The sequence below is a fragment of the Pristis pectinata genome, chromosome 28 (assembly GCF_009764475.1).
Source record: "Pristis pectinata isolate sPriPec2 chromosome 28, sPriPec2.1.pri, whole genome shotgun sequence".
Classification (NCBI taxonomy): Eukaryota; Metazoa; Chordata; class Chondrichthyes; order Rhinopristiformes; family Pristidae; genus Pristis; species Pristis pectinata.
In genome coordinates this window covers 1,551,445-1,564,494 of record NC_067432.1, presented here as the reverse complement: position 1 = coordinate 1,564,494, position 13,050 = coordinate 1,551,445, and the positions used below count along the sequence as shown (strand labels likewise).

Sequence of the window (13,050 nt, the reverse complement as noted above, 5' to 3'; positions counted from 1 at the left end):
TTGCATATTTGTGACTACCTTTCCTTTACCTCCAACCTTCAGCCTTGCTTTAGAGGAATCCTTCCAATTGCAGAATGTTTGGCAAACTGGGATTTAATTTTGATCTTCCAGCAAGAGGAGTTGAGGGAAATTTTAAGGAGGCAAGGGTGTTTTGGTATTCAAAATGTAAATGAAGAGACCATTTTACAAGAGAAAATTCAAGTGAATTAACTTCTTTCCCCCTTTGTTTTGGGAGTTTTGCGATTTCAGGGCTTCACCTGGAAACTGATCAGTATGGTATTTTTTGCAGTCAGGAGCTCTGGATGATGGATCTCAGGCCTGGACAATGGGCTGAACAGTGACAAAGAAAAAGAGTGGCTACACTGAGAGCCCCCTGGATGATAAGGTGTACAGAGGGAGAACAGCAAAAAAAGTGAAGTTAATGTCAGTCACAGAATTTAATACACCGGAGAGCCTAGAAGAGTGTAATTAAAGGAAAAATTAGGGAAGCAAAGGGAGGGTATGAAAACATCGGGAAGTAAAGTCAAAGAAAATCCAAAGTACAAAGAGGGCAAGAGGATATTCAAGGAGGATGTAGGAAAGATTTTTAATGAGTATCTTGTGACTCCCTTCACAAAAGAAGAAAATGATGCTGATGTTGTTGTTAAGTCACGAAAGTATGAAATATTAGATGGGATAAACAAAGAGGCTGCTAAGGGTTTATCATCTTTAAAGATGGATAAATCACCAGACCCAGATGAAATGTATCCTAAATGAAAACAGAAAATGCTGGAAACATTCCATCTGATGAGGGCCTTCAGCTGAAACATTGTTTCTCCACAGGTGACCTCCTGAGTGTTTGCAGCATTTTCTGTTCTTTGTTGTGATTTCTGCAATTCTTGACAGCCAGATGAGAGTCAAAAACATTTAACAGCTATTAAAATTGAAGCAAGTTATTCAATACAGAAAGTAGTTAAAACATGAGAATTATTTTGTTATGGTCTAAAGAAGTAGCTTGCTTTCTTCTTAGCCTTCATTGACCTACAATCCTCATTGAAATCAGTGGAAACTTAATGATGGGGAATGCCAGCCACAGCAACACAGTGAATTGACAGAGTTGACCTTTTGAATCTAGCAGTATCATAACCTATATTCCTCAAGATTCTGAATGCATTGAATGATTTTTTTTTTGGCCTTCCCAATGTGTCGTCTCACGGTATTGGCTAATTCTGTTCCATTCCTCTGACCCTTCCCATGAGAATAGAATTCCTGGGCCACTCCAGCTGAAGTCATTTCCACTGTAGTGGGTCAAGCTCATCCAGTATTCAACATGTTGAGAGAGAAACCCAAAGAAATTGGAGCAGGAGGGGGTCACCAGGCCCGAAAGCCAGCCTGCCATTCAGTATGATCATGGCCATCTGTGTTGCCTTTAGCTCCTCTTCTGTGCTCGTTCTCCATCGCCCTCAATTCCTTGACCTTTCAGATATTTATCTACATCTTAAATATATCTAATGATCTGGCCTCCACTACTCTTGGGGGCAGCAAATTCCAGAGATGGAGAAACCTTCAGTGAAGGATGGGTAGACGTATAGGATAACCTGATGCTCTGGCTAGATTACTTTTGTTGTTGCAATAATGTAAAGTCTAAGTAGAATCCGTGTAGCAGTGAGTCCTCAGCCTGAAGCATGGCCTGTATCTCTCTGGCCTATGCAGAATTTAAAAAATGAACAATTGAGAAGGGGAATGTTTTAGTCATTGACTCAAGTAGATTTCCAGAAAGCAAAAAAGACATCCATAAGATACATGGAGTTGGGGTAATGTATTGACATGGATAGAGGATTGATTAACCAATAGAAGGCAGAGAGTTGGGATAAATGGATGTTTCTCTGGTTGGCAATCAGTGGAGACTGAGTGCCGCAGAGGTTGGTGTTGGGCCCACAACTGTTCATGATATACATTAATGATTTGGAGGAGGGGACCGAGTGTAGCATATTTAAGTTTGCTGATGACACTAAATTGAGTGGAAAAGCAAATTGCGCAGAAGATGCGGAGAGTCTGCAGAGAGATATAGGTAGGTTAAGTGAGTGGGCAAGGGTCTGGCAGATGGAGTACAATGTTGGTAAATGTGAGGTCATCCACTTTGGAGGGAAAAATAGAAGATCAGATGATTATTTAAATGGTGAAAGGTTGCAGCATGCTGTTGTGCAGAGGGACTTAGGAGTGCTTGTGCATGAATCGCAAAAGGTTGGTTTGCAGGTGCAAGAGGTTATCAAGAAGGCAAATGGAATGTTGACTTTCATTGCCAGAGGGATTGAACTTAAGAGCAGGGAGGTTATGCTGCAACTGTACAGGGTACTGGTGAGGCCGCACCTGGAGTACTGTGTGTAGTTCTGTTCTCCTTACTTGAGGAAAGATATACTGGCTTTGGAGGCAGTGCAGAGGAGGTTCACAAGGTTGATTCCGGAGATGAGGGGGTTAGCCTATGAAGAGAGATTGAGTCACCTGGGACTATGCTCACTGGAATTCAGAAGAATGAGAGGGGATCTTACAGAAACATATAAAATTATAAAAGGGATAGATAAGATAGAGGCAGGAAAGTTGTTTCCACTGGTAGGTGAGACTAGAACCAGGGGACATAGCCTCAAGGTTTTGGGAAATAGATTTAGGTAACAGATGAGAAACTGCTTTTCCCAGAGAGTAGTAAATCTGTGGAATTCACTGCCCAGGGAAGCAATAGAGGTTACATCATTAAATAAATTTAAGACACAGTTAGATTTTTGCATAATATGGGGAATTAAGGGTTCTGGGGAAAAGGCAGGTAGGTGGATCTTATTGAATGGCGGAGCAGGCTTGATGGGCCAGATGGCTGAATCCTCCTCCTATTTCTTATGTTCTTAGGGAGTCTTAGTCATTATTGAAAATTTATTAGAGTAGTACTGCTGTTCTTTGGTTTGCTCTGTGATTTGATAATATTGAGAAGATTTCTGTTTTTATTGATTATAGGTAAGTGCAAAACTTATAATAACTAAACAGCTTCTAACTATGGGTAACGGGAATTGGAAAGTTGGTGTTAGTGAAGGGTATAATGATATGCCTGTTGATGGAACTATAATTAGTCTGTCAATGACTTTGGTTTAAAAATACTCATTTTTTAAAAAATCCCTTCAAGGGTTTGACAGTTCCTTTTAACTACAACCTTCCGCAATCTATGTTCCTCCAATTTGGAAAACGTTCTGATTTTAATTGCACTTCTAATGCCTAAACTTTGGAATTCTCTCCCTCAAATGTCACTGGATCTTCTTTTTCTCCTTAAAGTACCCCTTTGACCAAATCTGTGGTAACCTGAACTTTTATGATTTGATATCAAATTTGGTAGGTAGTATTATTAGATTAGATAATGCAATGGTAGAGTGACAGCTTGATCATTTTAACCTGCCATGGAGGAAAATTGAGTTTTTAAACACTTCAGTGATTTTGGATAAGCTATGAAATTTGTCTGGCGATATGAGACTTCTTGTGTCTTCTCGTATATTTGATGTGTACTAGTTTAGGGCACTGAAGACTAAATACTAATCCTGAAAATTATTAGAGAAAAAGGACTGCAGATGTTGGAATCTAGATGAAAAACACGATGATGCTGGAGGAACTCAGCAGGCCAGGCAGCATCCGTGGAGAAAAGCAGGCGGTCAACGTTTCGGGTCAGGACCCTTCTTCAGGACTGAAGATAGGAAAAGGGGAAGCCCAATATATAGGAGGGAAAGGCAGAGCAGTGATAGGTGGACAAATGAGGGGAGGCAGGGTTGGCACAAGGTGGTGATAGGTAGATGCAGGCTAAACACAGACTAGGTGATTGTTTCGCAGAACAGCTACACTCTGTCCATAACCGCGATCTGCATCTCCCCGTTGCCAGTCACTTCAACTCCCCCTCCCACACTATCACTGATATGTCAGTCCTCGGCCTCCTCCACTGCCAGGAGAATTCCAAGTGCAAACTGGAGGAACAGTACCTCATTTTCCGTCTTGGAACCTTGCAGCCTAACGGCACGAACGTTGAATTCTCCCACTTTAAGTAATCCCCACCCCCCAACATGCTTCTTCTTTTCTTCCCTTTCATAGCCTATCTCTCTTTTTTCTACCCCCCCCCCCTTTTTTCCTCCTTTTCCCTTTTTCTCCTTACCTTTGACCCATCCCCTGGCGGATTTGCTCTCCCCTCCTCCCCTGCACCTGCCTACCACTATCTCTTACCTGCATCTACCTATCACCACCTTGTGCCCACCCTGCCTCCCCTCTTTTGTCCACCTATCACTGCTCTGCTTTTCCCTCCTATATATTGGGCTTCCCTTTTTCCTATCTTCAGTCCTGAGGAAGGGTCCTGACGCGAAACATTGACCGCCTGCTTTTCTCCACGGATGATGCCTGGCCCGCTGAGTTCCTCCAGCATCATCGTGTTTTTCATCCTGAAAATTATTTATTTCCTTGATTTCATCAAGGTTAATTCAGACATCATCAGCTAACCTCTTGTAAAACTAATAATAAATTCAGCATGCCTTGCCTAGATAATTTTGATTTTCTCACATTTTTAATGTAAACCTATAAAAAGAAGAAATGGTCAGCCACCTTCCCACAAAGGACACAACCATGCTACTTCCAGCTCCGGTCAAGTTGTGCTTGCACCGCATGACTGAACGTTCTATAATTGTGTCTTGTATCTTTTGGTGCATCTTCATGATTTACCAATTGTCTCTTTATCTCTTATTGATCAAGCATTGATAATTGACCTTTAGCCAGAACAGGAAATTACATCAGTCTTTATTACCATTTTTGTGACACTGTAATGACCATGTTACAATTAGAATTTCTATTGTGTAACTGTCTGCATTATCCAGGGGAAAAAAGGATATCTCAAGACCATATGTAAAGCATGTAAAGGATATTTTGACTAGATTGGCTGTAACATCCTTGCAGGATATTTTGAAGTAGAATTTTATCCTGTGATAAATCATTTTTTTGTATTTAGTGATATGTGGATAAATCTGTTTTAATGCGTTTCTTTGGGTACTCTTTCATAATTAAACTTGGGGATAACAGCCTGGGAAGTGGAATATTTGAAAGGTTTTGTTACTAGTTAGCATTAAACTTAATTAAGTTGGGGCCATGATAGTCTAAATACAGAGTAAAGTTTTCGATGGTCTAGCAAATATCACATAAACATTTTCTCTGTTCCAGTGTGAGAACCTTTAAAACCATCAGAAACCAAAAAAAAGTATAAATATTCAGAACAGCATTTGGGAGTGAGTGTGAGGGGTGGTGGGGAGAAACAAAATGTTCAAATGCTGATATCTGAAATAAAAACTGTTCTTTTCCAGGTCAGGCAACATCTGTAAGAAAGTATAATTGTGCTGGAAATCTGGTGGTTTAGTGATCATTATCTGAGCTGGCAGTTGGGTAAATCAAACAGCCAATGAGACACTGGTTAATTGCAGCCTTACACCGATCAGAGGAGGGACAGCTCGGTAATTATTTCTCATCAGAATTGAATTTCATTTGGGGAGGAGAGAATTGGTAGAAGACAATGGCAGGTTCACAGCAGACCACCTTACCAGCCACTTGATAAGTACTAACCTAAAGGACTTAAGAAATTCCCTCTTTAAGGCAAAACAGGAGAATTGATAACCATGAAATCTTACACCTCAAATCTGCTTATCCATTCAGCTTTGCAAGCAGATCATTAATTATGCAGCAAGAAATCTATTTTTCATTTTGATTGATTCACCCTCTTTTTTTTATTTTGAACTTCTTTAAATTGAGGTAAATTTGAATAGTTAATGACTAGAAATTCAGATTCAGATTAAAGCAGTTTAATTGATTTTATCTCTAGCAATAAGAGTGGGGCCGATTAGGGACCAAAGGGGCAATCTGTGCATGGAGCCACGGGATGTGGGTAAGGTTTTAATTGAATATTTTTCATTTGTATTCACTAAGGAGAAAGACATAATAGTTGGAGATTTGAATTGAGATAGTAAAATTATAGAGCACATTAAGATTAAAAGGAGAAGGTATTAGATGTCTCGGTGGGAATAAAGGTGAATAAATCCCCAGATGTATCCCAGGCTGCTATGGGAGGCAGTGGAGGAGATTGCTGGGGTCTTGAGATAAGGTGCCAGATGACTGAAAGACGTGTTTAAAAAGGGCAGCCAAGTAATTCAGGCCAGTGAATCTAACATTAATAGTGGGGAAATTATTGGAAAAAATTTTGAGGGACAAGCTTAATCTACACTTGGAAAGACAAGGATTGATCAAGGACAGTCATCATGGATATGTTGATGGAAAGTCCAGTATAACTAATTCAACCGTGTTCTTTGAAGAAGTACCTAAATGTGATTTGCATGAATTTCAGTCAAGGCCCTTGAGGTTCCACATCAAAGGCTGGTCTAAAGATTAGAGCCCGAAGGAACCAAGGCAAGTTGGCATATTTGGATCCAAAATTGGCTTGGCAAAAGGAGATAGGGTGATGGTGGAGAGTTGATTTTTGTGATTTGAAGCCTGTGGCTGTACCATAGGGATCAGCACTAGGACTCCTGCATTAATGACAATGTGAATGTAGGAGATACATTCTGTCTTGGCTAAAGAAGGCATCTACTTATACAAATCATAAGAGCAGGGTAGTCTTGGTACAACTTTATAAAACAATGATAAGGCCACAACTGGAATATTGTATGCATTTCTGGTCACCACACTATAGGAAGGACATGATTGCACTGGAGAGGTTGCAGAGGAGATTTAGCAGGATGTTGCCTGGGATGGAATGTTTCAGTTATGAGGAGAGACTGGATAGGCTGCATTTGTTCTCCTTGGTGCAGAGGAGGCTGAGAGGGGAACCTGAGAGAGGTGTACACAATTATGAGAGGCATAGATAGGGTAGATGGTAAACAACTTTTTCCCAATGGAAATGTCTAAGATCAGAGGGCATAGGTTTAAGATGAGGAGTAATAGGTTTAGAGGGGATATGAGGAAGACTTTTTTTTAAACACAGCATGTTTGAAATCTGGAACACACTGTTTAAGAAGGAGATGGAAGTAAGCACTCACGTGACATTTAAGAAATACCTGGCTGAGCATTTGACCTGCCAAAGCATAACCGACCAAGTGCTGGTAAATGGGATTATTATAAATAGATTCTTGTTGGTTGGCACAGACGTGGTGGTCTGAAGGGCCTGTGGCTGTTCTATATAGCCATATGACTCTAATAAATGTAAGTGACCTTTCTATATAACCATTTCCTGGAACATTTATTGATGGGTTACATAAAGGGACGGTTATAGACACTATTACGTACTACTGTTTTGCACCTGTTAAATGTAGAGAAAGGGCAGTGTGTCCTTCACCTCAGTTGAACATTGTGCCATTTGCTTTTCTAAGGTAGATGATGACTTTAACTGTGTGGTTTTGTGTATTCAGCTGAACAGCAACAGAAAGGAACATTGAATGGTATGCATGCACAAAATCCTCAACCTGAGGTGATTTATCTGCTTTGTAAGTCTCTGACCTTGAATTTAGTCTCTGTAATGTAAAAGTACATCCTGGTGAACTTGGTGACTCTGTAATTGTTGTGTTCTCAGTACATTCCAGTGCACCCATGTGCCGTTGGGAGAAATGCCTATCTCGGTATGAGACTGGGAGAAATGATGACCTTACTGAGCTGCTGGTATAAGAATGTTGCAATAGTTCTGTGCTTTAACTACAGGATTGAGCTCTCTCAAAAGTGCACTAATCATTTTGCATCCTGCACAATGCTGATTATAAATAAACCAAGTAACTAAACGTGGAACATGCAGTAAATGACCCAATCAAACTGGACTCAGTCCAGCACCCAGTCTCTGTCTGCCTGCACTTTACAGAGATGGAAGACGAATTTGTGGAGTACATCAGGAATTGTTTTTGGAGTAGTATGTTGAACCTAACTAGGAACAGGCTACTTTAGGTTTGGTTATGTGAAATGAGGTAGGATTAATAAAAGGTGTGTTTAAGGATCACCTTGGGAGTAGTGATCATGTGGTAGTACTCCACTGGTAGTGATTAGTAGTATTGCACTGTTTATTTCCCTCCGTAGATGCTGCCTGACCTGCTGAGTTCCTCCAGCATTTTGTGTGTGTTGGTATGAAGGCAGAGTTGTCTGAAGTGGATTAAGTAAGTAGGCTAAGGGATAGGTCATTAGAAGAGCAGTGGCAGATATTTAAACAGATAGTTCACAACACTCAGGAGAAATGTAATCCCTATTAGGAAGAGGGATCCCAGAGGAAAGACTATCCATTCACTTTTAAGAAAGGAGGTCAAGCAAAACATTAAATCAAAGACTAGAGCTTACAATGTGGCAAAGGCTAGTGATAGACCAGAGGATTGGAGGAGAGGAAGTAGTTAAATTTTTGAAAGAGCAAAGATTTGAAGCTATTGAAATTGGCACAGAAGAGGAATGGGGCCTGAGGCAGATCAACCATGATCATATTGAATGGTTGGACAGGCTTGAGGGGCTGAGTGGTCTATTACCACTGTTTTCTTGTGTTCATGTGGATGCACGGGGCTTGGTGAGCTGACCCTGCCTATATGAGAGGCATAATAAGGCATCAGCAACAATTGGGCCTCGGATGACGTGGATGAGATCTCACACCCAGAGCCTTTCCTCTGTCAAAGTTATCGAGGCTTTCTAACTGTCACACTGATTTTAGGAGACGTGTAAAGACCAGTAAGATTGCTTTAAGTGTATTTAAAATGTTTTGAAACAAAAAATAAATGCTTAAAACACTAAAATAATAACAAAAATTAGTCAGCTGAACAATTTACTTCCTAATCTCTAGGACAGAAATCCCCATTCAGAGAAAGGTTTGCCTGGCATGGGATAGCAGAGGCAGATTCCCCAGCGTAGTACTGATGAATCCCAGCACGTGGGCTGTGCCGCTGGACCCTAGGTGAAGTCCACGTGCCCAGAACCTGCTTGCCTTAGAGTGGCTGGATGACAACAGTTCCTCTCAAAGGCACAGCCAGTGCGATTTGGCTGAAAGTAGTTTTGTGTATTCAGTGATTCCTGTCTTCTGTCAGTGTTACTATGATCAGAGTAATTTTTGTCCCCTCAAAGTTGCAAATCTGCTTTCCGAAACGTGTTATTTCTGTTACCTTCTCCTAAGACCTCAAAACAGTTGCTCCTCAACCAGCACTTTATTTTTCCTTCTATGATCTTTAACTTCTTAAAACCTTTTAGATATTGTCTAATCTCCATGATTATATTTAAAATTTTGCAATTTATTTCAATTTTAAACTAGGCACTACTGACCCTTCACATTCTGCAATGATGTTCTTTAAGTGATATTGTTTCTTTGGACTAAGTTGCAATAGTTCATCGACACTGTTGGTGAGATCACATGGAGTATGACTGACGTGTTGATGGTTTTTCCAAGTAAATGGAATATCAACCAAACAAAATTTAAAAGATCACCACAAATGTTGTTTACAATAGTTTAAGCTGTCAATGTTACATTGTCCAAGTGTTATGGGTACAAAGGAAATAATTCCTTCAGGCACCCCATTATTTAGTGGGCAGAGCCCTTTATTGTGGGATAAATGTAACACGCTTCTATCTCTAACCACTCTCTTTTGTACTTGGATTGGATTTGATTCTTGAAAGCTTATTTGGAAGGCAAGCCACAAGTATGTTTTCGCTAAAAAATATGTTTAACTATCTGTAGTGTAAAATGGCAGTGTTTGCATGTCTGCTATGAAGCATTGCAGTTTGTACAATCTTCCTGTTCTTCTTGCATTTCAGGTGATCAGTCATGATGGAAGACAAAGGTCCACGTGTTGCTGACTATTTTGTGGTGGCAGGCATGACTAGTGCATCAAAGCCGCTTGAAGAGGAAATACAGTTTAATGACAACTGCCATAAATTAGCTAAACCGAAAACACCAATTACAGATGTGGCTGTCATTGTGAAATCACTGGGAGAGGAAGTTCCCCAAGGGTATACGTGCGTGGAAACTACTCAAAGTGGATTATCGGCTGATCTCAATAATGGAAGTTTGATGGGTCCTCAGATTTTATTGTGCTACAAAAGAGGTAGAGATAAACCACCACTGACTGATCTGGGGTACGTGACTCAAAAATTAACATCAGTCCAGGTTATGTGATATATGGGGTAGTGAATGCCTTTCATCTCTGTACTTGACATTCATTTCAGTATTGGGTATAGCTTGTTTAAAATGGATATTTCACAGGTGTACTGAATTGTGCTACATCCCATGCTTCAGGATGCACACAAGGCCCCCAAGATGCAGAATAGTTCACATGATATTTATTACATCCCTGGTTGATTTTTTTTTCATAATTCCCTTGTATCACTCTTATTTTTATTAAGTGTCTCATTGAAAACTGCTACAAGAGTGAATAGACTTTGGCCAATTTCAGGCTTGTATTTCCATGGTTGGGCAGTTATTGTAGGAGTTTAGGTGCGTTACTTGTCATACAGGTTTGTGGGGTTGGAAAGCTAAAGAACCAGAGTGTGGATTGCTTTTTATATTTATTGTCAGTGTTGAGCACTTGGTAATCAAGCAGAGCTTATCTCATAGATTGGATACACAATAAAGTTTTCTATTTCAGCTCATATATGTTCTATTGCACCTGAATGCATTTGTATTCCCTGTATCAAGACATCTGACCCTGAGTCCCTCCATTTCATGCTAGCTAATGTTCTGCTGAATCCATCGACCCATAAGTAGTTTCATAAAGGCGGAGATTTTACGTAGGTCTGCTGCAGGGGAGAGATGTTTAATTATCACATGCCCATCCTGTTGATTAAATATATTCAAAATTACATAGGTGAACTGACAAGGGTTTTGGTTGCATTGTATTGCATTCAGCCCAGTCATCTGTTTCTGACGGCTAAAACCTCGGTTCCACTGTCATTCTAGTAAATAATTTTTGCACCTTATCCAATAATTCACATCACTATGGTGCTTAAATAGGGGATGGTCTCTAATAAATCTAATTGGGGATTCAGGAGAAATCTCAGTATGGAGAATGTGGTGAGGTTTTTTTTAAAACAATTGATCATGGTTTGTGTTCCCCTCTCTGTCTCTTGATCCACCTCTGGTTCTCCCATTTTTGTTTTCTTTCCCATATCCCTGCTCTCCCCCCAGCCCCCACCAACTAGTTCCTCCAGCAGTTTGTTTTTTATTACTGATACTTTTTATTCCAGATTTAATTACAGGTGCCCCCCCCCACCCACCCCCAGTTATCCCCTGTGCAAGAGCCAAGAAAGTTATCCCCTGTGCAAGAGCCAAGAAATACAAGTTGAAATAAATAAGTTTTATTTACTTACGTTTTTTTCCCACAAATTCTTTAAGAGTGAATATTATTCCGATTCTCAAATTTATGGGGAGTGATTTGTGAATTCTGTAAGGGCGAGTTTCCAGAACCCGAACAGCTGTAACACGGGTTGCCTGTACTTGAATTTAAATTTCTCAGACTTGTGTCCCAGTTATTAGTCCAGGCACCTGCATGTTAGTCCATTCATTTAATCTCAATGTTGTGCATACCCTTCATGTGGAAATCGACACCACAACCTCATGCAGTATTTGAAGCAAGTAACAGAAGCACATTCTTGATTAAAGTAGTTAAGCTAATTGGAGAAACAAATGGAAGGATTTGTTCATGGAGTGAGTGGAGCCAGCCGAGATGAATTGGGCCAAATGCCTGTTTTTCTATTAAAATACTCTGTAATAGTTCACGTAGAATAACATGAGTACTCTGTTAACTTCAACTACTACAAAAATACGTACACAATATTCTGTCACAACATCAAAATATAGTGAACATTAGGAATAGGTTGTTCAGTCCCTGGGGTCTGGTGTGCCATTCATTCAGATCAGGGCTGTTCTGCACCCAAATTTGAATTGATACCATTGCTCTATATTCTTGGCCCTCTTACCATTGGAAAATCTTTTGGTTCTCAGACTTAAATTCAATAAAACAGTGATGATGTATGACATTTTCAATTCTTTGTACACTAAGATTATTTATTAAATATTCCTTTCAGATCAGTAACTTGATGGTCACAATCTATTGAAGAGGCAGTTGCATTAAGTATCTTGAGATGTTTGGACCTCGGGGCTGATCATATTTTTACAGCATGGCCATCTTTTATTTTGCCTTCAGGAAGTGGGACCTAGTTAGCTGAAAACAAATCGAAAGATTTGTAAATTATTCTCAGAGCTGGTGACTAAATATAGCACTAAGTTTAAGCTGTAATTAGCAATGTTGATTTGGGGTTCACTGTAAATGTGAAGCCATGTATGTATCCTGTCAATATTGATTTCCTGTTCAAAGGAATAATGTAATTGAGTTTCCGCTTTTATTTAAAAGAAAACAATTGCACCAATCTACATTTATTTTGTCAAAGACATTTTATAATTTGTTTTGGAAAGATTTAATATTGTCTTAAAATAAGTCAGACCTCCTGCTTTGCCACTGTCCTTGTCAATTTGACTACCAGATGCTGTTCACTTCTCCAGACTCAAGCCCACTGTGAGCCCCAGCTTTTCTGTTCTTTAAAAATAATAGTCTGTTGTACCCTTGCATGATTACGTAGATTAAAAGAAATAATGTGTGTGGTAGGTGCACAGGCATTTAACAAATCAAAGATGCATGGTATTAGCTAATGCAACTGACAAATGATTACATCTAACATCTTTCAAGAGGTGAGTTGCCTAGAAGGTGTCCATTGAGTTGTATAACTGCTCAGACAGTATTTATATATTCCAAATCTTAATAGATGGACAGAGTATAACCAACTGCCGTCTGTTTTAGTGTATTTCAAGTTTCCTATTATTGGAACTGATGTGAAGAAGATTTTATGGCTTGAGCCAGAGGGAGCTGTGCTTTAACCAGTAATACACTGGCTTTATTGTTTGACATAAGCAATGGTGACATTAGCAGTATTGCCCACCATAAAAGTTCTGAGAATCAAATGGTTGGTCTTGTCCTTCAACTATTGCAGTATGTCTTAATGGTCATGGATAGGGAAGCC

The 13,050-nt window shown here is 39.8% G+C and overlaps 1 protein-coding gene across 8 annotated transcripts in view; it reads left to right on the top strand.

Moving 5' to 3' along the window:
- dennd4a (DENN/MADD domain containing 4A) overlaps positions 1–13,050 on the top strand; it is a 149,644-nt gene that overhangs the window by 44,461 nt on the left and 92,133 nt on the right. For all 8 annotated transcript variants that reach the window (XM_052040681.1, XM_052040683.1, XM_052040682.1 and 5 more), the window contains one exon: positions 9,793–10,113. In XM_052040681.1, the coding sequence (XP_051896641.1) occupies positions 9,803–10,113 (311 nt within the window). In that variant the 5' untranslated portion in view covers positions 9,793–9,802. The remainder of the gene's footprint in view (positions 1–9,792; positions 10,114–13,050) is intronic.